The sequence below is a fragment of the Rhinopithecus bieti genome, unplaced genomic scaffold (assembly GCF_001698545.2).
Source record: "Rhinopithecus bieti isolate Rb0 unplaced genomic scaffold, ASM169854v2 scaffold_47707, whole genome shotgun sequence".
Classification (NCBI taxonomy): Eukaryota; Metazoa; Chordata; class Mammalia; order Primates; family Cercopithecidae; genus Rhinopithecus; species Rhinopithecus bieti.
Genome location: NW_016819117.1, coordinates 1,577,891 through 1,605,152, shown reverse-complemented (window position 1 = coordinate 1,605,152; position 27,262 = coordinate 1,577,891). Strand labels below are relative to the sequence as shown.

Genomic DNA, 27,262 nt, shown 5'->3' with positions numbered 1-27,262 from the left:
TCCGAGGCCGGAGTCTCCATCCCTGTGCCTGCTGTGTGTCCTGGGAGGACCTGAGGCTGCCCATGTCACCCCCAGCGTCTCATCCTGGGAAGAGTTCAGCCATGGGAGGGATCTGTAAGGACAGAATGCCACTGAGCCTGGGGCTCCCCAGCTAGTCTCACACCCCGGAACCGGGACCCAGAGACCCTTATGCAGGGCTCTGTTGTTTGGGCCCTGGCAGCCTTGTCCTCTATCCAGAGGCTGCAACCCCCATCCCTCGTGGGGCTGGAGTTGCGGCTGGCCTCCCTGGCCCTCCCCATGGAAGTGGTAGGCGGAGCCAGCAGCCGTCTGCCCAGCCTGGGGCTGCACTGTTTTCCTTCAGATGATCGAGGTTCCAAACTGCAGCCCGTTAATTTAAACAGGATCATTTCCGGCCCTGGAAACCGCCTCACTCTCCTTAAATAGAAAGGAGCACAGCACAGAGGGAAACAGATGAGGTCATGGCTCTCCTGGCCCAGCGAGGAAGGGGCCGCAGTGGGGGTGGCACTGCTGCCTGTCCCCTGTCCTCTCCAGCGCCCACACTGCGGCCCCTTTCCTCACCCTGGGCCTGGTCTAGGGAGGGATGGGCCTGGGGGGTCCCCTTGCTGGGCTGAGGGGAACCGTCTCCTCCAGGAGAGGATGGGGCCTGGCAGGGGGCGTGGGGCCTCCCCGGGTCTGGTGTCCCGTCCTGCCCCTGCCGAGGGAGGAGCGGTTACATAAGCTCCACAGGCCCCTCCGAGCTGGTCCCCCCAGCCCAGTTTCCAGTGAGGCAGCCAGCGCGGGCGGGGGTGCCGGGCCTGGCGCACGCCTGCTGCTGACCACACGCGTCTGGAATGTGCAGATGTTTCTTTGGGGGCTCCGTCTGGCCCCCAGACCCCACTCAGCATCTGGTCTGGGGAGTGGGCACCTGGGGCAGTCAGCTCTGAGTGTGGGGCTCTGAGGCGGGTCCAATTTGTCCGGGGCCATTCCCTCTGCTGTGGATTGGGAGGGCCCTGGGGGCTGCCCCACACCCAGGGAAGTTCTCAGCCCCTCTGTCGCGAGCCCCGACCATGGCTCCCCCTGCCCAGGAGCGCCTGTGGGGCAGATGGCCCAGCCCCAAGACTTCCCGGCCCTGCCAGCCTCAGGCTTCACCCACCCTCACGCCAACTGTGGGCAGAGCCCAGGGGAAGGCAGGAGAGCCAGCGCCTGGCTGGGAACATCCCTGAGGGGCCCACACTCCAGGGCCGGGGGCCTGACCTGGGGCTCACACGCCCGGGTGGCGGCCAGACCCGCTGCAGCATGAGACACGTGTCACCTACCTTGGGCTGGCAGGCTGGCCCCGCTGCCCACAGCCCTGGGACGTGGCCCCACCTGCAACAGGGGTGTGGAGGGGCAGCCTCCAGGCCTGGCCACATGCTCTACTGTTCCTGCTCCTGCTCCAGGATGGTGCTGGGAAGGGGTGAAGCCCCCGCTGTGGCCACACACCTGGGACTTCCTTCTCCACCTAATGGTGCCCCAGCAGCCACTAAGGAGTCTGCTGGGTCCTGCACTAGGATGGTCCTAACTCCTTCTGCCTTCCAGATCAGACACTCAGCGCTGGGGGCCCCTCGTGTCCCGGGGCTGGGGCACCATCCTGCCCGCCATGGGGGTGCACTACTCCCAACAAGCCTGGTCTCAGCTTACCTGGGAGCACATCCTGGCCCTCGGGCACCCATCAGGCCGTCCCTGTGCACCTGGCTCCCACCCTTCCAGCTAACAGCGGGAACTGGGGCGAGGGGTATGTGGGGCAACAAGACCTTGGGACTCCAGAGGACCCTGCACTCCACTCTGTGCTCTTGCCTGGGTTTAGGGCCGCCCGGTGGTCCTGCTGCCAGATGCCTGGGCCCTGCTGTGTCCCCCATCCTTGCAGGGAACCAGAATGTGGGGGCAGGGCATCAGACAGTGGTGATGATGTCACCTGGCGGGTGCAGAGGAAGCCTGAGGGGCCGGGTGGGGGGGCTGGCGCAAGGCCGCCTGGCTGGGCCTTGGCGTTCCCCCAGAACGGCGATGGCAAAAGCAGATGGAGACGTGGAAAAGTACGGGAGCAAGTGGGGTGAGGACTCCACAGGGTCCCCTGTGCCCTTCCCTGTTCCTGAAGCCCACACCTGAGTCCTGCCCAGGGCAGATGCTTCCACACCCTGGGGGGCTGCACCTGGCTCCTGGCTGGGCCCCAGCTTGGTTCCACTGCCCTGGGCCCTGGGAGCCCGGCTGAGCGGGGTCCTCAAGGCCTTGCTGTGTTTCTGGGCCGTGGGCCGGGGTGAGGGCCGGGAGAAGGAGCCAGCCCAGAGCCTGGCGTGCAGGGAGTGCGTGGCCAGCACCCGTGACAGGCGAGGCTGCCTGCTGGCGTGGAAGAAGTGTCCATGGCACCCCAGGCCTGGTCTGCAGTGGGGTGGGTGGGGAGCTGGTGGGCTCTGGGGTCCTCGGCCGACCTGCCCCTACGCCTGCCCTGGCTTGTCAGCTCCCAGCAGCAGCCATTCTTGATGGATTTTCCAGAAAATGGGATGTGGCCAAACATTCTCAGGCTTTTTCTTCTTTCCTTCCTCCTGTGGCCTTTGTGGGAGCTGCTCCCCATGCCTAGGGGCAGGTTTGAGAGCCTGTGCCCCCTCCCCGGGGCTGTTTCACAGCTGTGTCCCTTCCAGGGGGCCTGCCTGTGTTTAACCGTGGCCTCTGCAGCACCCCTCACCCCCTAGAGCTGCTGCTTCTCAGGTCCCGCTGCCTCATTTCTCCCTGAAGCGTTGGTTCTGCCGCCGCTGCAGCTGCTGGAAAGTCCCTCCTCAGGTCTAACTGCTGTTCCTCATGGCTCAGTGTCCCCCTCGGGCATGGTGCTTGGGCAGTGAGTGGGAGTCCGGCTGCCTTACCCTGTCTCGAGAATGGCCTCTTGCTGGTCTTCCAGTCGCTGGCCTGTCCCATCCCACAGTGGGATGCTGTGGACACCCAGCAGTGCGGCTGTGGGGCCCCCCATCCTTACGGGCAGTGGGGAGCACCTCAGCCCACGTCCCTACCTTGGTGTAGAAGAGGGGGCGGCAGAGAAGCTGAGTTCAGTTAGGGGGGAAGCGGTGGCCCTGCCAGAGGGGCTGTTCCCTGTGTGCCTGGCCCCCAGATCCTCTCCCCTCCTGGAGCCCAGGGCACTGGCACAGGCTCTCTGAGTGTCCCACAGCCCATGGGAGAAGGGAGCTGCACCCCCAAGCGTGCCCCCCATCCACAGATGGAATGAGAAGCTCCGGGAGCCAGGTGCCCAGCTCCTCGTCTATCTGGGCACCCAGCCCGGGTCAGGGCCCAGCTCCACTGTCAGTGGCTGGTGCTGCTTCCTGGCATGGAGAAGGCCTCGTCTGCTCTGTCCCCCTCTGCTGGGGTGGCTTCTGGTCCCCTTTATTGGTTCCCCTCTGAAGCCCCTGCCCTGGCCCCGGGTCCCACTGGGCAGCCTGTGTGTGCGTCTCTCCTGCGCCAGGGTAGGCTGCTGTGGGAGTGGAGCTCCGATAAGCAGGGCTGGAGGCTGGCAGGGGCCGGGCGGGCGCTTAGGAATGGAGGCCGCCCTGCCTTAGGCCTGGCTGCCAGGTGGTCATTGCTGGGAAGAGCAGGTCTGGGCGGAGGCACCTGCTGGGTCACGTGTGGGGAGGGTGACACCTGGGGAAGTAGAGGCCCATGGCAGGCGGCTAGGCCTCGGGGGCCCGGGGAGCAGGGGGGTGGCGTGCAGAGCTGGGGAGGGAGCCACAGTCCCTGTGCCAGGAGCACTACTGGGAGTGCGTGGGACCAGGAGGGGCACTCAGGGTGGGCAACGTGGTGACCCCGGAGGTGCGTGAGGCCGAGGGAACATGGAGTTTCGGTTTGCCCCGGCTCTCTGGCTTCTCACCTCCTTGTCATCAGCACCAGGACCTGGTTTGTAACTCAGGCAGCTCTGAAAAGAGAGACATGCTGCCGCCCTGTGGTTTCTGTTGCTTTTTCTCCGCTGACTACTGACAGGGACTGTTTTTCCCACAGCTGTGACCAATTGTGCTTCTTTTAATTGCCTGGTTTTTTTTTTTTTTGGGTTTTCCTTTTTTTCCTCTTCCCCCCCTCCCTTTTCTTTTTTTTTTTTTTTTTTTTGAGATGGAGCTTCACTCTTGTTGCTCAGGATGGAGTGCTGGAGAGCAGTGGCGCAATCTCAGCTCACTGCAACTTCTGCCTCCTGGGTTCAAGTGATTCTCCTGCCTCAGCCTCCTGAGTAACTGGGATTACAGGTGCCCACCACATCACCCAGCTAATTCTGTATTTTTAGTAAAGATGGGGTGTCTCCATGTTGGTCAGTCTGGTCTTGAACTCCTGACCTCAGGTGATCCGCCTGCCTTAGCCTCCCAAAGTGCTGGGATTACGGGTGGGAGCCACCGCACCTGGCTCCTTCCCCTTCCCCTTTTCCTTCTCTTCTCTCTCTCTGTCCTCCGTTTCTTTCCTTTCTTTTCTTGTTTTCTTTTTTTTTTTTTTTTTTTTTTGAGACGGAGTCTCTCTCTATTGCCCAGGCTGGAGTGCAGTGGTGTGATCTCGGCTCACTGCAACCTCGGCCTTCCGGGTTCACGTGATTCTCCTGCCTCAGCCTCCCGAGTGGCTGGGACTACAGGCGCCCACCACCACGCCCATCTAATTTTTGTATTTTTAGTAGAGACGGGGTTTCACCCTTTTGGCCAGGATGGTCTTGATCTCGTGATCCACCCTCCTCAGCCTCCCAAAGTGCTGGGATTACAGGCAGGAGCCATTGCACCCGGCCCCTTCCCCTTCCCCTTCCCCTTCCCCTTCTCTTCTCTCTCTGTCTCCTCCCTTTCTTTCCTTTCTTTTCTTGTTTTCTTTTCTGTTTTTTTTTTTTTTCAGATGGAGTCTCGCTCTGTTGCCCAGGCTGGAGTGCAGTGGTGTGATCTCGGCTCACTGCAAGCTCCGCCTCTGGGGTTGATGCGATTCTCCTGCCTCAGCCTCCCAAGTGGCTGGGACTACAGGCCCCCGCCACCACGCACGGCTAATTTTTGTATTTTTAGTAGAGATGGGGTTTCACCCTGTTGGCCAGGATGGTCTTGATCTGTCTATCTCGTGATCCACCCACCTCAGCCTCCCAAAGTGCCGGGATTACAGGCGTGAGCTACCGCGCCCAGCCTCTTTCTTTTCTTTCTTTCTCTTTCAAGACCGGGTCTTGCTCTGTTGCCCAGACTGGACTGCAGTGGCACAATCAGAGCTCACTGCAGTCTCGACCTCCCTGGCTCAAGTGATCATCCTGCCTCAGCCCCCTGAGTAGTTGGAACTACAACTACACACCACCATGCCTGGCTGATTCTTTTTTTTTCGTTGTAGAGATGGGGTCTTGCTATGCTGCCCAGCCTGGTCTCAAACTCCTGGCCTCAAGCAGTCCTCCCTGCTCTGCCTCCCAAAGCACTGGGATTACAGGCATAAGCCACCACACCCAAATTCCTTTTTTTCTTTTTAACTGGAATAGTTGACTTTTTCGTTCTTAGCTGTGTCGGGAGAGTATTTTTGGTCTTCAATATGTCATCTAAGTTGGTAGTGCTTTTCTCAGCTTGTAGTTTGTTTTCTGATTTTATATTTTGCGTAGAAGTTGTGTATTTTAGATGGAGTTAGGTCTGCTGGTCTTTGATGTTTTATTTATTTATTATTTATTTATTTTTGAGGTAGAGTCTCGCCCTTTCACCCGGGCTGTGGTACAGTGATGCAATCTCAGCTCACTGCAGCCTTGACCTCTCTGGGTTCAAGTGATTTGTCTCGCCTCCGCCTCCCGAGTGCTTGGGGCCCCAGGCGCATGCCACCATGCCTGGCTCATACATACTTTTTGTAGATATGGGGTCTCACTGTGTTGCCCAGGGTAGTTTCTAAATCCTGGGCTCAAGCGATCCTCCCGTCTCAGCTCCCACGGTGCCGGGTTACCGGCGTGCGCCCCTGGGCCCAGCCGTCTTGGATTCTCCTGGGTTTATGCCTCAAGATGGCGCCTGCTCCCCGGTGCTCCCTGGTAGCCTGGTAGTGAGCCTGCTTGTCACACATTCATACCTGGTTGTGGTCCCACAGTGGGACCACCCTGCTGGGTTAGGAGATGGGGGGCCCTCGGGTCTGTGTGGGGACTGTGGACAGGGTTGGGAGGCCTTGGCTCTATGGAGGGACTGTGGACGGGACGGGGGACCTTGGCTCTCGGGGGTGACTGTGGACAGGAAATTGGGGGACCCTTGGCCCTGCATGGGATGGGTTGGGGGTCCGTGCCCATCCTGGCCCTGGGTGGACAGGTCTGTGTGGCACTCGGCATAGGGCTGAGATGGGTACAGATGGCTGAGGCCCCCAGGCCTCTCCTGGCTTGGTTTCCCGAGATGAGCGTTCATTTGGGTCTTCCATCAGAAGGACCTCCTGACCTCTGGGAGTGGGGAGGGAGCTCAAGGGTGGGAGGCCATAGCTTGGGGATGCTGAAAGTGTGTGGGGTGGGCCCAGGGATGGCCTCCTGGCCTACTAGGGGCTCTGGCCCTGACCCACTGCCACTCACTCCTCAGAGACGTCTCCCACAACTTGCTCCGGGCACTGGACGTCGGGCTCCTGGCGAACCTCTCGGCACTGTCAGAGCTGTGAGTGTCCCCCAGCCACGCCAGCATGCAGGGCTCATTCCAGACGGGCCGGCGGCACCGCCTCTTGCTGCTCGGCTGTGGGGGCTTCCATCAGCTTTGCCGAATCCCCCCTCTCTTCCAGGGATATAAGCAACAACAAGATTTCTACGCTAGAAGAAGGAATATTTGCTAATTTATTTAATTTAAGTGAAATGTAAGTTGTGGTTCTTTGGGTGGGTGTCAGTGGCTGGCCCCCAGGCCCCCAGCATCCCTTCTGCCCTCCCAGTTGGTCTGTGTCCCATTCCAGGCTTGAGACCAGATCCTGGGGGCAGTTCACTGCCTGCTTGGAGCCCCCCAGGGCCGGCTTGGTTGGGGCAGGGGAGGCGGTGCTGTCAGGGTGGCTCCAGGACCTGGTTGCCGGTGAGGGGCTGGCGTAGACCCTTCCCACCAGACCTGGTCCCCAACTCCTGCCCCTGCCTTGCAGAAACCTGAGTGGGAACCCGTTTGAGTGTGACTGTGGCCTGGCGTGGCTGCCACGATGGGCAGAGGAGCAGCAAGTGCGGGTGGTGCAGCCCGAGGCAGCCACATGCGCTGGGCCTGGCTCCCTGGCTGGCCAGCCTCTGCTCGGCATCCCCTTGCTGGACAGTGGCTGTGGTGAGTGCCAGTGGGTGGGGCCAGCTCTGTCCCTTCCAACCAGGTGGGACCTGGGCCCTGCAGACACCTGGGAGGGCTCAGGAAGGCCTCTCTAGGGAGGGCCTCTGGGCCAAGAGAGCAGCATGGGAGCCTGTGAGTGTGGCGGGTGGATGGGGGGCATGGGGTGGAGCCAGGAGGAGGGTAACCCAGGGTCTACGGCTGCCTCTTCTAGGTGAGGAGTATGTCGCCTGCCTCCCTGACAACAGCTCAGGCACTGTGGCAGCAGTGGCTTTTTCAGCTGCCCACGAAGGCCTGCTTCAGCCAGAGGCCTGCAGTGCTTTCTGCTTCTCCACTGGCCGGGGCCTTGCGGCCCTCTCGGAGCAGGGCTGGTGCCTGTGTGGGGCAGCCCAGCCCTCCAGTGCCTCCTTCGCCTGCCTGTCCTTCTGCTCTGGCCCCCTGCCGCCTCCTGCGCCCGACTGTGGGGGCCCAACCCTCCTCCAGCATGTCTTCCCTGCCTCCCCAGGGGCTGCCCTGGTGGGGCCCCATGGACCCCTGGCCTCTGGCCAGCCAGCAGCCTTCCACATCGCTGCCCCGCTCCCTGTCACTGCTACACGCTGGGACTTCGGAGATGGCTCCCCCGAGGTGGATGCCGCTGGCCCGGCTGCCTCGCACCGCTATGTGCTGCCTGGGCGCTATCATGTGACGGCTGTGGTGGCCCTGGGGGTCGGCTCAGCCCTGCTGGGGACAAACGTGCAGGTGGAAGCGGCACCTGCAGCCCTGGAGCTCGTGTGCCCGTCCTCGGTGCAGAGTGACGAGAGCCTCAAACTCAGCATCCAGAACCGTGGTGGTTCAGGCCTAGAGGCCGCCTACAGCATCGTGGCCGTGGGCGAGGAGCTGGCCCGAGGTGAGTGCCTCCTGCCCACCTCCTCTTCCTCCCCAGGGCCATCTGGGTGGGGCAGAGCCTGGTACCCCCATCTTAGGCCCACACTGACCGTTGACACCCTCATTCCCACCGGTCTCCAGTGGTGCACCCGCTCTGCCCCTCGGACACGGAGATCTTCCCTGGCAACGGGCACTGCTACCGCCTGGTGGTGGAGAAGGCAGCCTGGCTGCAGGCACAGGAGCAGTGCCGGGCCTGGGCCGGGGCCGCCCTGGCCATGGTGGACAGTCCCGCCGTGCAGCGCTTCCTGGTCTCCCGGGTCACCAGGTGCCTGCCCTCAACCCCCGAGGGGCCAGAGGTTGGGGGATCTCAAAAACACTGGGGCAGAGCCCGCGGCTGGGGAGGCTCAGGTGGAGAGAGACGGAGCTGGGCCAGCCCTGGTGAGGAGATGGCGCCGGCCAGCAGGGCCATTCCTGTCAGCTCTGCAGATACAGAGGCAGACGTGAGCTGGGGGCAGCCTCTGGACACTCCTGGGGCACGCCATATGGGAGGTGGCCTGCATGGAGATCCCTGCCGGTGCCCACAGGCCCCGTGGGTGGGTGCTACTGTGAGCCTGGGCTGGTGGGCCTTGTTCTCTGGGCTCTGAGCCTCAGTTTCCCCATCTGGAAAGGGGGACAGTGATGAGGCTCTGGACAGGCTACTGTGAGGGTAGGAGGATGGAGGAGTGCCCTGAGCCCCTGCCATCCCACACCCGCCCGCAGGAGCCTGGACGTGTGGATCGGCTTCTCGACTGTGCAGGGGGCAGAGGCGGGCCTGGCGCCGCAGGGCGAGGCCTTCAGCCTGGAGAGCTGCCAGAACTGGCTGCCCGGGGAGCCACACCCAGCCACAGCTGAGCACTGCGTCCGGCTCGGGCCTACCGGGTGGTGCAACACTGACCTGTGCTCAGCGCCACACAGCTACGTCTGCGAACTGCGGCCCGGAGGTGTGCAGGGGCCAGGCGGGGGTCCTGAGACACTGGCTATGGTTAGGGGTCTGCTGAGGGCCCGCGGTGGAGGTGGAGGAGCTGGTGGGGGCTCTCGGGCTGCTCGGTCCCCAGTCTGTTGGCCCTGGTGTCCTGGGCCCTGGCCCGGCACCTCACTGCACACTCACCACCCCAGGCCCAGTGCAGGATGCCGAGAACCTCCTCGTGGGAGCACCCAGTGGGGACCTGCAGGGACCCCTGACGCCTCTGGCACCGCAGGATGGCCTCTCAGCCCCGCACGAGCCCGTGGAGGTAGTTGGCCCTCCACGTTCTAGAACCCACTCTCCTGCTTGCCCCTGGAGGCTTTGCCTACCCTGCCCACTGTGGGCCTTGCTAAAAAACTTGGTGGCCTTAATGCTGCTTGTGCCTAGTGAAGATGGTTGGGAAAACTCAGAGTGCAGAGAGGAAAGTGTTGACTCATGTTACCCCCAGGCCTTTTCTCTGAGTGCTTGCAAGTTATTTCTGAAAGGCAGGTCAGGGGTCCTGCTGCCCATGGACAGTTTCCATCGGAGTCTTCCTTGTGAGCAGCAGGAGCATGGCCTGTGGGGGTCTGATGGCTCACTTCCCTTCCTTCCCCTCTTTCTGGGGAAGTTTGGGTCGGGGAGTCTGGGCTTCAGGCTGGGGTGGAGTTTGCGGAGCTGAGGCGGCCCCCTACCCTCCAGGTCATGGTATTCCCGGGCCTGAGTCTGAGCCATGAAGCCTTCCTCACCACAGCCGAATTTGGGACCCAGGAGCTCCGGCGGCCTGCCCAGCTGCGACTACAGGTGTACCGGCTCCTCAGCGCAGCAGGTGGGACTCTGGGGTGGTGGGCACCACAGGGCTCGGGGTGGCCTCTTTGAGCTCTCACGTCTGCCTGTCCCGTGGCCACCAGAGCGGTCACCTGTCTCTGGTGGACAGAGCTGGAGTTCCAGAGACACCAGCTCGTTCCAGGTGTCCCGGGGATGGATCGGGTCGGGCCTGCCTGGGGCCGGTGGGTCAGTCAGCCTGGCTGAGGGCAGGGCCAGCACAGGGCTGGGAGCTGCCCAGGCGGGGGAGACCTGTTCTCATCATGCAAAGCCAGGCTTGCCAGTGCAAGGCAGGTGGGCAGTCTGTCTGACGGTGGCCTTGGTGCGAATCAGGCCCCAAACACCCTCCCCTCTTCGCAAGGGACCCTGGAAGAACGGCAGCGAGCCTGAGACAGGTCCTGGACACGGACCCAGCTGGCCCCGAGTGCATGCCGGGGGGTAACCTGGTGCCCTGCAGCCAAGTCTCGTGCCCGCTGAACGCCTCTGCCACCCCCAGGCCGGTGCCAATGGCTGCAACGTCCCAGGGCCGGGGCTACCTGGGGCCCTATGCGCTATGGGAAGAGTTCCTCTTCCTGTTCCTCGCGCCCCCGCGCATATACCTCGGTGTGTGGCCCTGACCTGAGTCGGTCCCCCTGCCATCCCTCAGGCCACCCTTCTGTCTGCTGCCCAAGGTTGGGTTCGCTCACCAGACCACGCCAGCCTGCAGGCCACTCCCGATGCCTTGCCCACCTCCAACCTCTGACCGCCACTCCGACCTCTGCAGTGCCCTTGCTCCCTCTCCCAATGGAGAATCCTTCTCACGCTGGGCTCTCGGCACGTTGCTGTGCTCCTTGTCCCACTCTCTGGCACAGCTGTTCTTCCCTGCTGCCAGATCTCGGCCTGTGTCTCTCCCCTGGGTGTCCCCTCTTCCGCAGCTGTCTTTGTCCCTGTCATGAGCACGCGCACGTGGGGAATTCCCTGAGGCCTGGCGACGAAGGGGGAGCTCTTCCTGTCCACCTCCTCCCTCGGCAGGGGGTCCTCACGGGGCATGACTATGAGACATGATGCAGCCTGGTCCTCCCTTGCCACCGGGTCACCCTCCATGGCAGGATGTCCCCATGCCCCTGGTGACCTCGTTGGCTTGCAGCACGACGCGGCACCTGGCGCCTCCTGCACTGACTGCTCGGCTTCCGGCCACCCCCAAGCCCTGTACCTCTTCTGCCAACCCGCCTCGCCTGTCTGCCGCCACTTGCCAGCCCAGCTGGAGGGCACTCGGGCCCTGCCCCTGCCTGTGCCCTGCGGCTGCTGGTCAGCCGGAAAGCTCACCGTGCTGCTGGCCTGAGCCCAATGCCTGGGCTGCGGCTGCCTGGGCGCTAGGTAGGTCCGGGCAGCAGGTGACAATGGGCGTGTCCAGGCATTAACCTTGTCCCTGCAGCTCAATGGTCTCCCCAGTGCGGCTGCGGGCATCTACCCTGCCCCGTGCGCAAACGGCACCTCTACGTCCCACCAATGGCTCAGCCTTGGTGCCCAGGTGGACTCGTGGTGGCCAACGCCACGCCACGCTCACTGGCCTGGGGCAATGTTCATGCGCACGCTTTGAGGCTGCCGCCCTGCCCTGGTGCCACCCTCCTGCCGTGGCTGCCCCTGCGGAGACCACGGACTACCAATTTGTTCTCAGTGGTAGCCTGCCGTGGCTCAGTGAGGGGGAGCACGTGGTGGAGGTTGTGGCAGAAAACAGCGCCAGCCGGGCCAACCTCAGCCTGCGGGTGACGGCAGAGGAGCCCATCTGTGGCCTCCGTGCCACGCCCAGCCCTGAGGCTCGTGTGCTGCAGGGAGTCCTAGTGGTGAGTACGGCTGAGGCTCTGCCACCAGCCCCCAGGCAGGTGCCCGCAGACAGGGTGCCCACACAGGGCGCTACGCCTGGCTTCCCAGTGAGAGCGGCAGCCCAGTTACTGGGGACATCAGCCCTGGGCAGGTCCTGCTGGCTGGCTCCTCAGGCTACCTGGTGGGCTCTAAATTCCTGGAAAGTTGCAGCTCACACAGCGACTCCGCTAACACATTCCACCGTCTCATTTCACGAAATGAATTTAAAACTCCGCCCCCCAACCTCACGCGAACCCCCGCAAGTCTGTCACACCCTCTGCTGTGTTCTTGCCTGTCTAAAGCGAGTGGCTTTTGAGGTGAAGACAACCTCTGATGGGAAACTGCGGGCCGCCTGCGGTGCTGCCATGCTGGGCACATGCGGCACAGGGCTGTCTCCAGGGGCCTTGGGAGGGGCCGTTTCTGATGGCCCCGGTGTGACCTGTGCAGCCTATCCTGGGTTCTGTCAGCCGATGTGGGTCCTGTCTCTGAGGCCCATGTGCCTCCCCTCACTGCTTCGAGCTCTGTGGTTGAGGAGGTGGGGCAGGAGCCCCAGGGGGGTCTGAGAGGACTCAGAGAGAGGGGGACTCTTTGTAGCTGGTACTAGGTCTGCTTTACAGATGGGGAAACTGAGGCACAGATTGGTTGAGGCATCAGTAGTACAAGGTGGCTGGTTGGAGAGCCGGATAGTCAGTGCCCCCGTCTAGGCTTGGCTCCCATGGCATGCAGAGCCCCGAGCACCTCCTCCACTCTGTGCCCTGCGTGGGACTCTCCAGCCCAATGGGAGGTGTGTCCAGGAGGCGACAGGCCAAGGGCAGAGCAGTCCTCCACAGAGTCCAGGCTGACACTAGTACCCCTGCAGAGGTACAGCCCCGTGGTGGAGGCCGGCTCGGACGTGGTCTTCCGGTGGACCATCAACGCACAAGCAGTCCCTGACCGTTCCGAAACGTATCTTCAATGTCATTTATCAGAGCGCAGCCGTCTTCAAGCTCTCAGGTAGGTGGGCGGGGGGGTGGGGAGGGGAGGGAGATGGGGGCTGGTGTGGTGAGGAAGGAAGGGATGGGAGGGGATGGGCTGGGGTGTGGAGGGGAAGGGAACAGGGATGGGGAGGGGAGGGATGGGGTGGCGGGCCCGAGGGTTCGGCGGCCACGGGGAGAGAGATGGGGTGGGCGGGGCGGGCGGGATGGGAATGGGGTTTGGGGCCGGGCTCCATCTCGGCTTTCTGCCTGCTTTCTGCCTTGCTGAGGACGCTGCCCGTCGCTGGTGGGTGAGTGGAGGGGAGGGACGCCAAGCAGGGCCGGGCTCTCACCTGCCGCCTGTGCCACTGATGCCTTGTCCCTGCAGCTGACGGCCTCCCAACCAATGTTTAGCAACGTCACTGTGAACTCAACAATGTCACTGTGGAGCGGATGAACAGGCATGCAGGGCCTGGTGGGTCTCCACAGTGCCGGCCGTGCTTGCCCCCCAATGGGGGCCACACTCGGCAACTGGACGGCAGGCGTGCTGGTGGGACTCAGCTGTGGAGGTGGGGCCTTCCTGTGAGTGACTCGGCGGGCCGGTTGGGGGGTTGGGCACGCAGGGTCTTGGTCCCCAGCCCAGTCTCAGCTGAGGAATCCCCGAGGCGGGCTGCTTTTCTGAGCTCAGTTTCCCGTCTGTGTGGGGAGGTACTCGGGTGCACAGGAGCCCTCCCGTTGAGGGCTGCACGGGAGTGGGAGAGGCCTCACACAGCCTGGTGGGCCCTGAACAGAGGCCCAGGGCATCCGACTCGCAGGCGTGAGCCTCTTGGCTGGCGTCCTAAGCATCCCTGCCCCGCCACGCGCACGCCCTGCTCCTGGTCCACTCAACGCCTCCCACCGCCGTGGCAGGTGACCTTTTGGGGATGGGGAAGCAGGCCCTCCACCAGTTCCAGCTCCGTACAACGAGTCCTTCCCAGTTCCCAGACCCCTCCAGTGGCCCAGGTGCTGGTGACACAATGTCACCAGCACCTACACTGCCCCAGGTGGGGATGAGGGGTGAGGCTGCTGCTTTCAGGCCCTGAGCATGGGCGGACCCCCCACCCCCAGTCACCCGCCCCCCTTCCTCCCCAGCAGCCCCACTGTTGACTCCCACCATGGGCTGATGGCTTAGCCCTTACTGGGGTGAGGGAGGGCCAGGCACTGGGGGACCCTGGACAGCGGAAGCCTGGGCCCCTGAATCTGCCTCCCTGGGCCTGGCTCTTGCTGCTCTGCTGCCTGGAAGCAGCTGTACTTGGGAGTGGCGCTGTCCCGTCACCTGGGCAGCCCTCGAGTAGCTGCCGCTACCTGGTGCTCCATCCGCACATGGGCCTGGGAGCCTGGGACCCTTAGGCTGGGAAACACAGGTGCAGCCGTTCACGCCCCGGGCTCCCTTCAGGCGGGGACTTCCTGCCAAGCGGGTGGGAGCGGGTCGGGGATGCCACGGCCGCCCCATCGTGGGCCTGTCCCCACCAGGTGAGTACATCCTGACGTGCTGACCATCTAATGCCTTCCGAGAACCCTGACGCAGCACGCCTGTGAGCGTGCGTGCCGCCCTGCCGCTCCATGGCTGTGGGTGTGAGCGACACTGTCCTGGTGACGGCCGGCCATCACCTTCCCTAGCCAACACACCCGCTGCCCTCACCTCGGAGGTGTTTTCCTACACGTGGGTACTCCCGCGAGACACGCCTTCCTCGTCTGAACCCAGAGCCAGCCGGGACTGCAACGCACACCCTACGCCTCGAGGCGGCCACCTAACGTGTGTACCTGGAGGTCAACAACACAGTGAGCGCGCGCTGGCCAGGCAGTATCGTGCCGTGTTTTTTGAGGAGAAGTCCCGTGGGCTCAGCGTGGACAATGAGCTGGCCGTGGAGCAGGGAGCCCCCCGTGGTGTCCAGCCGCTGCGGTCAGACCTGGCGATGACCATCCCACGTGGACCCCTTCGACATGGGGACGGCAACCGTCATCGGGCCCCGAGGACCAAGTGGAGCTATGTGTACCTGCGGGCGCAGAACCTGTACAGTGGACTGTGGCCTGCAGCCAAGCCTGCGGCCCACCTGGCCCGGAGTCCTCATTCTGTCTGGTCTTCGTCCTGGAGGTGCTGCGCATCGAGCCCGCTGCCTGCATCCCCCCACGCCAGCCGACGCACGGCTTACGGCCTACGTCACCGGGAACTCCAGCCCACTACCTCTTTGACTGGACCTTGGGGACGGCTCCCTCCAACACAACCGTGCAGGGGCGCCCTACGGTGACGCACAATTCCACGGCGGAGCGCCACGTTCCCCTCTGGCGGTGCGTGCTGTCGAGCCGTGTGAACAAGGCGCATTTACTGGGCGAGCGGCCCAGCATTCTGCGTCGGAGCCGGAGGTGGGCAACGTCACCCCCTGCAGCCAGAGAGGCAGTTTGTGCAGCTCGGGGACGAGGTCCGCTCCATGGCATGTGCTCTCCGGCCCCCATTTCCCTACCTGCTACACCTGGGACTCGTTGGCACCTAGGGAAGCGGCCCCCGCCGTGTTGGGGGCCCCGAGGTGACGTTCACTTACCGAGACAGGCTCCTATCTTGTGACAGTCCCACGCAACAACAGAACAAATAACTGCTGCCAATGATCCAGCCCTGGCTGGCAGGTGCAGGGAGCCTGGTGGTGGTCACGGACATCAAGGTCAATAGCTCCCTCATGCTGGAGCTGCAGCAGCCTTACCTGTTCTCTGCTGTCGGGCCGTAGGGCACCTGAGCCGCCAGCTACCTGTAGGGATCTGGGCTGTGGCGGCTGGAGGGTCCGACAGGTCACCCACGCTGTATCAACAGCCATAGGTGATGTCACCGCTCAGGGTGGCGCTGGAAATGAGGAGTGAGCCGCAGTGAGGCCTGCGCTCAATGTGGACAGTGAACGCTGGCGTGTGCGGGGGCCTGGTTGTCAACGCCAGCCGCACGGTGGTGCCCTGAATGGAGCGACGGGGGGTGAGCTTCAGCACCTCGCTGGAGGCCGGCAGTGATGTGCGCTATTCCTGGGTGCTCTGTGACCGCTGCACACCCATCCCTGGGGGCCCTACTATCTCTTATACCTTCCGCTCCGTGGGCACCTTCAGTATCATCGTCACGGCTGAGAACGAGGTGGGCTCTGCCCAGGACAGCATCTTCGTCTACGTCCTGCAGCTCATAGAGGGGCTGCAGGTAGTGGGCTGTGGCAGCTACTTCCCCACCAACCACACGGTACAGCTACAGGCTGTGGTCAAGGATGGCACCAACATCTCCTACAGCTGGACTGCTTGGTGGGATAGGGGCCCGGCCCTGGCCGGCAGCGGCAAAGGCTTCTCGCTCACCGCGCTCGAGGCCGGCACCTACCACGTGCAGCTGCGGGCCACCAACATGCTGGGCAGCGCCTGGGCCGACTGCAATGTGGACTTCGTGGAGCCTGTGGGGTGGCTGAAGGTGGCCGCCTCCCCGAACCCAGCTGCCGTCAACACAAGCGTCACCCTCAGTGCCGAGCTGGCTGGTGGCAGTGGTGTCTTATACACTTGGTCCTTAGAGGAGGGGTTGAGCTGGGAGACCCCTGAGCCATTTACCACTCACAGCTTCCCCGCGCCTGGCCTGCACTTGGTCACTGTCACAGCAGGGAACCCGCTGGGCTCAGCCAGCGCCACCGTGGAAGTGGGCGTGCAGGTGCCTGTGAATGGCCTCAGCATCAGGGCCGGTGAGTCGGGAGGTAGCTTCGTGGCGGCTGGGTCCTCTGTGCCCTTCTGGGGGCAGCTGGCCACGGGCACCAATGTGAGCTGGTGCTGGGCTGTACCCGGCGGCAGCAGCAAGCGTGGCCCTCACGTCACTATGGTCTTCCCGGATGCTGGCACCTTCTCCGTCCAGCTCAACGCCTCCAACGCAGTCAGCTGGGTCTCAGCCACACACAACCTCACGGTGGAGGACCCCATCGTGGGCCTGGTGCTGTGGGCCAGCAGCAAGGTAGTGGCGCCCGGGCAGCTTGTCCATTTTCAGATCCTGCTGGCTGCCGGCTCGGCCGTCACCTTCCGCCTGCAGGTCGGTGGGGCCAGCCCAGCGGTGCTCCCCGGGCCCCGTTTCTCCCACAGCTTCCCCCGTGTCGGAGACCACGTGGTGAGCGTGCAGGGTGAAAACCACGTGAGCTGGGCCCAGGCGCAGGTGCGCATCGTGGTGCTGGAGGCTGTGAGCGGGCTGCAGGTGCCCAACTGCTGCGAGCCTGGCATCGCCACAGGCACTGAGAGGAACTTCACAGCCCGCGTGCAGCGCGGTTCTCGGGTCGCCTACGCCTGGTACTTCTCGCTGCAGAAGGTCCAGGGCGACTCACTGGTCATCCTGTCGGGCCGCGACGTCACCTACACGCCCGTAGCTGCGGGGCTGCTGGAGATCCAGGTGCGCGCCTTCAATGCCCTGGGCAGCGAGAACCGCACACTGGTGCTGGAGGTCCAGGACACCGTCCAGTATGTGGCCCTGCGGAGCGGCCCCTGCTTCACTAACCGCTCGGCATGGTTTGAGGCTGCCACCAGCCCCAGCCCCCGGCGCGTGGCCTACCACTGGGATTTTGGGGACGGGGCCCCGGGGCAGGACACAGATGAGCCCCGGGCCGAGCACTGCTACCTGAGGCCTGGGGACTACCGCGTGCAGGTGAACGCCTCCAACCTCGTGAGCTTTTTCGTGGCGCAGGCCACGGTGACTGTCCAGGTGCTGGCCTGCCGGGAGCCAGAGGTGGACGTGGTCCTGCCCCTGCAGGTGCTGATGCGGCGCTCACAGCGCAACTACCTGGAGGCCCACGTTGACCTGCGCGACTGCGTCACCTACCAGACCGAGTACCGCTGGGAGGTGTACCGCACCGCCAGCTGCCAGCGGCCAGGGCGCCCAACCCGTGTGTCCCTGCCTGGCGTGGACGTGAGCCGGCCTCAGCTGGTGCTGCCGCGGCTGGTGCTGCCTGTGGGGCACTACTGCTTTGTGTTTGTCGTGTCATTTGGGGACACGCCACTGGCACGGAGCATCCAGGCCAACGTGACGGTGGCCCCCGAGCGCCTGGTGCCCATTATTGAGGGTGGCTCGTACCGCGTGTGGTCAGACACACAGGACCTGGTGCTGGATGGGAGCGAGTCCTACGACCCCAACCTGGAGGATGGCGACCAGACACCACTCAGTTTCCACTGGGCCTGTGTGGCTTCGACACAGGTCAGCGCGTTGCAGGGCCGTCCTCCCTGCCCCTCACCCGCCCATATGCACAAGCCCAGAGAACAACCATCACATCACCAGGGCTGGCCCGTCCTCAGTGCCTGGCGGGCCCTATCCCAGCATGGGGAGAGGATCTCCCGAGCCGTCCACTGGGCTGGGCTCTGCTTTGAGACTAGGTGGGGCTCTCATGCCGCGTCGCCCCTTGTTCTTGGCCTGCAGAGGGAGGCTGGCGGGTGTGCCCTGAACTTTGGGCCCCGCGGGAGCAGCATGGTCACCATTCCACGGGAACGGCTGGCGGCCGGTGTGGAATACACCTTCAGCCTCACCGTGTGGAAGGCCGGCCGCAAGGAGGAGGCCACCAACCAGACAGTAGGTGCCGCCTGCCCCTTGGTCACACACCTCAGACAGCCCAGCATCCCTGCTCATCCACTGTTTTCTGTATTTTAGTGCTCGCAGAGGCCGTACGCTCTCCCTTAACTTTGTTTTTGATACAAATTCTGTTTAATACAACAGCCTGCTTCTGCTTTGCTTCTTTCCATACCTGTCACAGCTCCATGTACAATCTTCAAGCTACACACGCTCTAGTAATTGGTAAAAGCCACACAGTCGCCCAACACCACCAACCAAAGAGCCCCTTCCACCCTGGATGCAGTCACTGTCCCCAGCCCATGTCCCTGTTCCTGGATGCGGTGGGCCGGTTCTCACCCTCGTGCTCCCCTCTCTGGACCAGCCAGGAGGCTTGGTGACCCTGAGCCCATGGCAGCCGCTCCTGCTGCTGTCAGGTGGGGCCTGCTGGTGCTCCAGAGCAGGTGTCTGTTCCCCAGGCCCTGCTTTCCTCAGCTAGCCTGATTAGGGGCCTGCCCAGAGGGGTCGTCTGAGGGGAGGGCATGGGAGCAGGTTCCATCCTGGCTCAGCCTGCTGACCCAGGCCCTGGCCCAGGGCTGCAGGAATCTGTGGGTCAGGCCCATACGCACGTCCCTTCCCACATGCACCCCTCAGGGGCCCTCAGTGAGCATTGCTTGCCTGTTGCCAGGCTCCAGCTGGGTCCAGGACACCAGAACACACACCCTGGTGTCCTCTGCCCTGTGTACGCCCTTCCGCCACCCGGGTTGGGAGGTGGAAAACCGGATGAGCATCCTGGGAGGGGCTGAGCTCATAGGCGGTGGCCAGGCCCCTGGGAAACCTGGAGTTTGGGAGCAGCATCCTCCACGGGTCCCCTAGACCTTCCAGCAGGCCGAGTAGACCTGTGTCGGAGGTAACCCCACTCCATCCCCAGGTGCTGATCCGGAGTGGTCGGGTGCCCATTGTGTCCTTGGAGTGCGTGTCCTGCAAGGCACAGGCTGTGTATGAAGTGAGCCGCAGCTCCTATGTGTACCTGGAGGGCCGCTGCCTCAACTGCAGCAGCGGCTCCAAGCGAGGGGTGAGTGTTGCCCAGGGCGTGTGCGGGGTGGGGGTGGGTCCCATGGCCAAGGGGGCGGGACCTGCAGGTAGAAGCGAGGCTGACAGGGCAGAGGGTTCCGCCCACTCACCACCTCTCCTGCCTGCAGCGCTGGGCGGCACGTACCTTCAGTAACAAGACGCTGGTGCTGGATGAGACCACCACCTCCACGGGCAGCGCAGGCATGCGACTGGTGCTGCGGCGGGGCGTGCTGCGGGATGGCGAGGGATACACCTTCACTCTCACAGTGCTGGGCCAATCTGGCGAAGAGGAGGGCTGTGCCTCCATCCGCCTGTCCCCCAACCGCCCACCGTTGGGGGGCTCGTGCCGCCTCTTCCCGCTAGGTAACGTGCACGCCCTCACCACCAAGGTGCACTTCGAATGCACAGGTGAGTGCAAGCCTGCGTGGGGGGCGCGGTGGGATCCCCCGACTGTGACGCTGCAGAGCCCTTCTGTGATGCTGTGGGGTCCCTCAGGCTGGCATGACGCGGAGGATGCTGGCGCCCCCCTGGTGTATGCCCTGCTGCTGCAGCGCTGTCGCCAAGGCCACTGCGAGGAGTTCTGTGTCTACAAGGGCAGTCTCTCCAGCTACGGAGCCGTGCTGCCCCCGGGTTTCGGGCCACACTTCGAGGTGGGCCTGGCCGTGGTGGTGCAGGACCAGCTGGGAGCCGCTGTGGTCGCCCTCAACAGGTGAGCCAGGCCGTGGGGGGGCGCCCCTGAGACTGCCACCTGCTCACCCACCCCCCTCCACTCGCAGGTCTCTGGCCATCGCCCTCCCAGAGCCCAACGGTAGCACAACGGGGCTTACAGTCTGGCTGCATGGACTCACGGCCAGTGTGCTCCCGGGGCTGCTGCGGCAGGCTGACCCCCAACATGTCATCGAGTACTCCCTGGCCCTGGTCACTGTGCTGAATGAGGTGAGTACAGGCTGGGAGGGAATCTCATATCTGCCACACAGGTGCTGGGGACCAAGACCTGTCCCCCTGCCTGGAGCCTTGCGGAGGGCTCACCCTGGGCCCCACAGACAAATCCCAGTGACCCTGAAGCAGCACCCTCTGCTCCCAGCAGCCACCCTCCCCTGTGCCTGCTTTCCGCAATGCGCCCCTGCTCCCAGCAGCCACCCTCCCCTGTGCCTGCTTTCCGCAATGCGCCCCTGCTCCCAGCAGCCACCCTCCCCTGTGCCTGCTTTCCGCAATGCGCCCCTGCTCCCAGCAGCCACCCTCCCCTGTGCCTGCTTTCCGCAATGCGCCCCTGCTCCCAGCAGCCACCCTCCCCTGTGCCTGCTTTCCGCAATGCGCCCCTGCTCCCAGCAGCCACCCTCCCCTGTGCCTGCTTTCCGCAATGCGCCCCTGCTCCCAGCAGCCACCCTCCCCTGTGCCTGCTTTCCGCAATGCGCCCCTGCTCCCAGCAGCCACCCTCCCCTGTGCCTGCTTTCCGCAATGCGCCCCTGCTCCCAGCAGCCACCCTCCCCTGTGCCTGCTTTCCGCAATGCGCCCCTGCTCCCAGCAGCCACCCTCCCCTGTGCCTGCTTTCCGCAATGCGCCCCCTGCTCCCAGGAGGGCTCCTGTGCTTACCCTGTTTTGCCCATGAAGAAACAGCTCAGTGTCACGGGTCAGTGCCCACATCACACAGCATCCAGCGCGTAACTGCACCCCGGGAGTGGTGGGCACATGCTGGCCTCCTGCCGGCCTCCTGCCCTGCTGACAGCTTGCTGTGCCCCCTGCCTGCCCCAGTATGAGCAGGCCCTGGACGTGGCGGCAGAGCCCGAGCACGAGCGGCAGAGCCGAGCCCAGATACGCAAGAACGTCACGCAGACCCTGGTGTCCCTGCGGGTCCACACTGTGGATGACATCCAGCAGATCGCTGCTGCGCTGGCCCAGTCCATGGTAGGACGGCCTCGCGTGCCCACCCCACCCTGCATGCCTGCCAGGGCACTGGGTTCAGCCCCCCAGGGTGGACGGGCAGCTTGGCCGAGGAGCTGAGCCTCCCAGCCTGGGCTCCTTCCTGCTGTGACCTTCCTCGGTCTCTGACCTGCCTCAGTAGCCTCAGCCGTTCTGCTGTCCTGCGTGAACCCAGGGTGCCTTTCAGGGGACCCAGGGTGTAAAGAGGGGCCCAGTTGTGGGGAGGGGCCGGGAAGATGCTGCTCTGTGCCCTCCCCTCCTCCCTTCTCCCCCTTCTCTCTGACTTGTGTGAAGAGGTGCCCTGTGTGGCCGGTGGACTGCATCACGTAGGCCCTGAGTAGAGGCCCTGGGTCAGGCGGAGCCCCAGGAGATGCTTAATAGGGAGGCTGTGGGGGTCCAGTCAGGCGGGCTCTCCAGCTGCAGGGCTGGGGGTAGGAGCCAGGTGAGGACACATGTAGAGAGGAGGGTGTGTGCAAGGAGTGGGCCTAGGAGCGGCGCTGGACACTGTCGGATCCACACAGGGTCCCAGCAGGGAGCTCGTATGCCGCTCATGCCTGAAGCAGACGCTGCACAAGCTGGAGGCCATGATGCGCATCCTGCAGGCAGAGACCACTGCGGGCACCGTGACGCCCACCGCCATTGGAGACAGCATCCTCAACATCACAGGTGCCGCTGCCTGTGCTCCACACCATGCCACACCATCTCTCCGCCCCACACCACCCTTTTCTCCGCCTCCCTCCTCCCCCCAACCACCTCGCCCTTGCCCCATCCCATCTTTGTCCCCCTCCCCTTTCCGTGATTCCCATCCTCATTCCCTTCCCCCATTCCCATTCTCCTCCCCCTCCCCCTTCCCTATCCCATCCCTTTTCTCCATCTCTCTCCCCCTTCTCCATTCCCCCATCCTCCCCCTCCCCTTGTCCATTCCATTCCCCTTATCCCCCTTCCCCTCCCTTTGTCCCTGCTCCTCCTTCTCCCCTTTCTCCTCTCTCTACCCTTTTCCTTCCTTCTTCCTACCTCTCCCTATCATCTCCCTCACCCTCATCCTCATCCCTATCCCCTTCCCCCTCCCCATCCCCCAACCTCTCTCCAGCTTCCCCCTTCCTTCTGCCTGCACCTCCCTCTCTGCCCCATCAGGTTCCCCCTTTTTCCCAGCCCCCACCCTCTGGCTCCCCCTTTCTCCTAGCCCCCATTTTCCGGCTCCCTTTTCTGCCTGCCCCCACCCTCTGCCTGCCTCTCCCTGCACTGACCTTACACCCGTCTGCAGGCGACCTCATCCACCTGGCCAGCTCGGACGTGTGGGGGCCACAGCCCTCAGAGCTGGGGACCGAGTCACCATCACGGATGGTGGCGTCCCAGGCCTACAACCTGACCTCTGCCCTCATGCGCATCCTCATGCGCTCCCGCGTCCTCAACGAGGAGCCCCTGACACTGGCGGGCGAGGAGATTGTGGCCCAGGGCAAGCGCTCAGACCCGCGGAGCCTCCTGTGCTATGGCGGTGCCCCAGGGCCTGGCTGCCACTTCTCCATTCCCGAGGCCTTCAGTGGGGCCCTGGCCAACCTCAGCGACGTGGTGCAGCTCATCTTTCTGGTGGACTCCAATCCCTTTCCCTTCGGCTATATCAGCAACTACACCGTCTCCACCAAGGTGGCCTCAATGGCCTTCCAGACACAGGCTGGCGCCCAGATCCCCATTGAGCGGCTGGCCTCAGAGCGCGCCATCACTGTGAAGGTGCCCAACAACTCAGACTGGGCTGCCAAGGGCCAGCGCAGCTCCGCCGATTCCGTTGTGGTCCAGCCCCAGGCCTCCGTCGGTGCTGTGGTCACCCTGGACAGCAGCAACCCTGCGGCCGGGCTGCACCTGCAGCTCAACTATACGCTGCTGGACGGTGCGTGCAGCGGGCGGGGCGCACGCGGCTCCCTGGCCTTGTTCTTGAGGGGAAGGCATTTCTCATAGTGCCTGCCTGGGTGTTTCTGGTGAAATCTGCTCTCTGCTTCATGGACTGCTGGGGGCCACGGAGAAGCAGGTGCCAGCTCTGGCGCAGAGGCTCCTGTGGCCTTTCAGGCCCATGGCAGCAGGCGGACTCAGGAGGGCTGTCGCGGGTGTCCCCCGGGTGGTTGAGCTTCCTGGTGGGCGTCTGACCTGCATGTGCTGCCCCCAGGCCGCTACCTGTCTGAGGAACCTGAGCCCTACCTGGCAGTCTACCTGCACTCGGAGCCCCGGCCCAATGAGCACAACTGCTCAGCCAGCAGGAGAATCCGCCCAGAGTCACTGGAGGGTGCCGACCACCGGCCCTATACCTTCTTCATTGCCCCAGGGTGAGCTCTGTGGGCTGGCCTGGCAGGGCATCATAGGTCAGCTTTGCCCGGGTTGCTGGCCCTATGGGAACAGCAAGCAGCGAGGGGACTGGACCAGGCATGGACTCTGGGCCCCTGACATCTGACCTGGTGGAGCCTGAGCTCAGTTCCACTGCCCCTTCCTCGCCCAGGACTGGAGAGCAGGCGGGGAGTTACCATCTGAACCTCACCAGCCACTTCCGCTGGTCTGCGCTGGAGGTGTCCGTGGGCCTGTACACGTCCCTGTGCCAGTACTTCAGCGAGGAGGACATGGTGTGGAGGACAGAGGGGCTGTTGCCCCTGGAGGAGACCTCACCCCACCAGGCCGTCTGCCTCACCCGCCACCTCACCGCCTTCGGCGCCAGCCTCTTCGTGCCTCCAAGCCATGTCCGCTTTGTCTTTCCTGTGAGTGGCCCCGTGCTCCTGGGAGCCTTTGCAGGGTTGAGGAGGGCCTGGGTGGGCTCGGCTCTATCTTGAGAAGGCGCCGCTTGCACGTGACCTCCTGGGCCTGGCGGCCATGTCCTCATAGGAGCCGACAGCGGGTGTAAACTACATCGTCATGCTGACATGCGCTGTGTGCCTGGTGACCTACGCGGTCATGGCCGCCATCCTGCACAAGCTGGACCAGCTGGATGCCAGCCGGGGCCGCGCCATCCCCTTCTGTGGGCAGCGGGGCCGTTTCAAGTACGAGATCCTCGTCAAGACAGGCTGGGGCCGGGGCTCAGGTGAGTGAGCGGGCGCAGCGGGATGGCAGGGCCTCCCCTGCTCTCACTGGCTGTGCGGGTTGCACCCTCTGGGAGTGAGTCTCGTCGCAGGCATCAGAACAAGGCAGTTTTTGCAGTGCTGTGTGAAGGGCTCATGTGTTAATCCTGGGAATGAGCTCATGGGCACTCACTGTCTCTGAGAACTAGGACAGCTCCTAGGTGGAAGTAGGTGCCAATCAATCAGGGTGGGCAGCCCACGTTTTGCATAGCAGCGTGGCCCCACAAGTGACATGAGCTGAGCCTGCGCAGAGGTGAGCATTGCTACCACTGCAGGAGACTGCGTCCACCCACGATCCTGACTGCATAGCTCGTCTCTCAGACAGAGAGCCTCCCCGTGGCTGTTTCTTCAATAACCTTTTTGTTTTTGTTTGTTTTTGTCTTTTTTGGAGACGGAGTCTTGCTCTGTTGTCCAGGCTGGAATGCAGTGACGTGATCTGGGCTCACTGCAACTTCCAGCTCCCGGGTTTAAGCGATTCTCCTGCCTCAGCCTCCTGAGTAGCTGGGACTACAGGCGCCCGCCACCACACCCAGCTAATTTTTCACCATGTCAGCCAGGCTGGTCACAAACTCCTGACCTCAGGTGATCCGCCTGCCTCTGCCTGCCAAAGTGCTGGGATGACAGGCATGAGCCACCACACCCGGCTCTGTTCCCATTTTTAATCTCAGTGCTGTGGTTTCATCTTCGTTGGCCAGTTCTTTGTTTTGATTACCTACTTTTTAAAACTGTTGGCCGGGCACGGTGGCTCACGCCTGTAATCCCAGCACTTTGGGAGGCCGAGGCGGGCAGATCACAAGGTCAGGAGATCGAGACCATCCTGGCTAACACAGTGAAAGCCTGTTTCTACTAAAAAATACAAAAAATTATCTGGGCGAGGTGGCGGGTGCCTATAGTCCCAGCTCCTCAGGAGACTGAGGCAGGAGAATGGCGTGAACCCGGGAGGCGGAACTTGCAGTGAGCTGAGATCACACCACTGCACTCCAGCCTGGGCAACAGAGCAAGACTCTGTCTCAAAAAAAAAAAAAAAAAAAAAACTGTCACCTGGGTCTGTCACTGGGAGAGAAGGAGGGGACACAGCTTCACGCTTTGTAGTCTCTGCATGAACTGAGGGACGGGTGTGTGGTGTGGGTCACTGGTTGTGGTGTGACAGGCGTGGATGGGTGTGCAGCGGGGTTCACTGGTTGTGGTGTGGACTGAGATGTGTGCAGCCGTGTTTGCATGTCACAAGTTACAGTTCTCTCCGTGTAATTTAATTATGTCCTTGCGGCCTTGCTGTTTATTGGACAAACTGCAGTAACCGCAGCCCCTCATGTGTGGCAGAGCTGTGTAAAGCCTTGACTGCCCATGCGGCATCTTGAGTGCACAGAGGCCAAAGCTGAGACGACTTGCCTGGGATGCTACACGTGTTGGGCAGCAGACAGAGCCTCCCACCCCTCCCTCTTGCTCCCCAGGTACCACGGCCCATGTGGGTATCATGCTGTATGGGGTGGACAGCCGGAGCGGCCACCGGCACCTGGACGGTGATAGAGCCTTCCACCGCAACAGCCTGGACATCTTCCAGATCGCCACCCCGCACAGCCTGGGCAGTGTGTGGAAGATCCGAGTGTGGCACGACAACAAAGGTCTGTGTAGACCCTGCGGAGCTCTGCCTCTCTGCCCCGCATTGGGGTGCCCCGCGAGCTTGACCTCCCTCCTGCACCTCTGCAGGGCTCAGCCCCGCCTGGTTCCTGCAGCACGTCATTGTCAAGGACCTGCAGACAGCCCGCAGTGCCTTCTTCCTGGTCAATGACTGGCTGTCGGTGGAGACGGAGGCCAACGGGGGCCTAGTGGAGAAGGAGGTGCTGGCGGCGAGTAAGGTCTCGTTCCATGTTCCTGCTGTGTGGGAGGTTGGGCGGGGTGGTCCTGCCCCAAGGCCTCCTGCAGCTGGGCCCTCCCTGCCCCCAGGCGACGCAGCCCTATTGCGCTTCCGGCGCCTGCTGGTGGCTGAGCTGCAGCGCGGCTTCTTTGACAAGCACATCTGGCTCTCCATATGGGACCGGCCACCTCGCAGCCGCTTCACCCGCATCCAGAGGGCCACCTGCTGCGTCCTCCTCATCTGCCTCTTCCTGGGCGCCAACGCCATGTGGTACGGGGCTGTTGGAGACTCTACCTACAGGTGGGTGCCGTAGGGGTCGGGACAGCCTCTTCCTGCCCAGCCCTTCCTGCCCCTCAGCCTCACCTGTGTGGCCTCCTCTCCTCCACACAGCGCGGGGCGTGTGTCCAGGCCGCGCCCGCTGAGTGTCGACACAGTTGCTGTTGGCCTGGTGTCCAGCGTGGTTGTCTATCCCATCTACCTGGCCGTCCTCTTTCTCTTCCGGATGTCCCGGAGCAAGGTGGGCTGGGGCTGGGGACCCGGGAGTACTGAGAAGGGAGCCTGGGCCTCCGCACCACGCCCAGGGCTACTCTCCAGTACTGCAGCCAGAGGGAAAGGTGCCCACCAAAGGCTGGCTCTCGGGAAGGGTCAACACACTTGAGCAGCCTTAGCTAGACCGACCAGGGAGAAAGAGAGAAGACTCAGATGCCAGAATCATGAAAGAACGAGGGCACTTCACTGCCAACCCTGCAGACGTTAACAGAACCTAAGCCCATGGTACGGACAACTGCACAGCAGCACACCAGAGAACTCAGAAGAAGCGAGCACACAGCTGCGCACGCTTCCGAAACGCTCTTCAGAAGAAAATCTCAGTACATCTACAGCAAGTGAAGAGGCCGAGTCAGTCCCTTAGAAACCTCCCACTGGCTGGGCACGGTGGCTCACGCCTGTAATCCCAGCACTTCAGGAGGCTGAGGTGGGCGGATCTTAGTCCAGGAGTTTGAGACCAGCCTGGGCAGACCCCATCTGTATAAAACAAAAAAAAAAAAAAAAA

General features: G+C 63.2%; 1 protein-coding gene across 1 annotated transcript in view; it reads left to right on the top strand.

Annotated features, from left to right (window-relative positions):
* The window catches only part of PKD1 (polycystin 1, transient receptor potential channel interacting), a gene marked incomplete at its 5' end in the record, with an annotated part of 47,826 nt that overhangs the window by 9,447 nt on the left and 11,117 nt on the right, over window positions 1-27,262 (top strand). Inside the window, 45 exon segments of the mRNA XM_017858295.1 lie at window positions 6,543-6,614; window positions 6,736-6,807; window positions 7,078-7,247; window positions 7,459-8,130; window positions 8,250-8,433; window positions 8,868-9,088; window positions 9,264-9,379; window positions 9,790-9,916; window positions 10,274-10,373; window positions 10,375-10,452; window positions 10,454-10,515; window positions 11,001-11,170; window positions 11,173-11,265; window positions 11,268-11,735; window positions 12,614-12,670; window positions 12,672-12,755; window positions 13,096-13,137; window positions 13,140-13,178; window positions 13,181-13,219; window positions 13,222-13,289; window positions 14,143-14,219; window positions 14,367-14,675; window positions 14,756-15,093; window positions 15,096-15,125; window positions 15,128-15,291; window positions 15,293-15,329; window positions 15,331-15,381; window positions 15,383-15,466; window positions 15,468-15,647; window positions 15,649-17,922; window positions 18,142-18,291; window positions 19,199-19,342; window positions 19,470-19,749; window positions 19,837-20,050; window positions 20,118-20,277; window positions 21,094-21,246; window positions 21,783-21,927; window positions 22,526-23,146; window positions 23,420-23,576; window positions 23,747-23,999; window positions 24,124-24,319; window positions 25,808-25,978; window positions 26,064-26,207; window positions 26,301-26,511; window positions 26,602-26,728. Coding sequence (XP_017713784.1) covers window positions 6,543-6,614; window positions 6,736-6,807; window positions 7,078-7,247; window positions 7,459-8,130; window positions 8,250-8,433; window positions 8,868-9,088; window positions 9,264-9,379; window positions 9,790-9,916; window positions 10,274-10,373; window positions 10,375-10,452; window positions 10,454-10,515; window positions 11,001-11,170; window positions 11,173-11,265; window positions 11,268-11,735; window positions 12,614-12,670; window positions 12,672-12,755; window positions 13,096-13,137; window positions 13,140-13,178; window positions 13,181-13,219; window positions 13,222-13,289; window positions 14,143-14,219; window positions 14,367-14,675; window positions 14,756-15,093; window positions 15,096-15,125; window positions 15,128-15,291; window positions 15,293-15,329; window positions 15,331-15,381; window positions 15,383-15,466; window positions 15,468-15,647; window positions 15,649-17,922; window positions 18,142-18,291; window positions 19,199-19,342; window positions 19,470-19,749; window positions 19,837-20,050; window positions 20,118-20,277; window positions 21,094-21,246; window positions 21,783-21,927; window positions 22,526-23,146; window positions 23,420-23,576; window positions 23,747-23,999; window positions 24,124-24,319; window positions 25,808-25,978; window positions 26,064-26,207; window positions 26,301-26,511; window positions 26,602-26,728 — 9,604 coding nt within the window.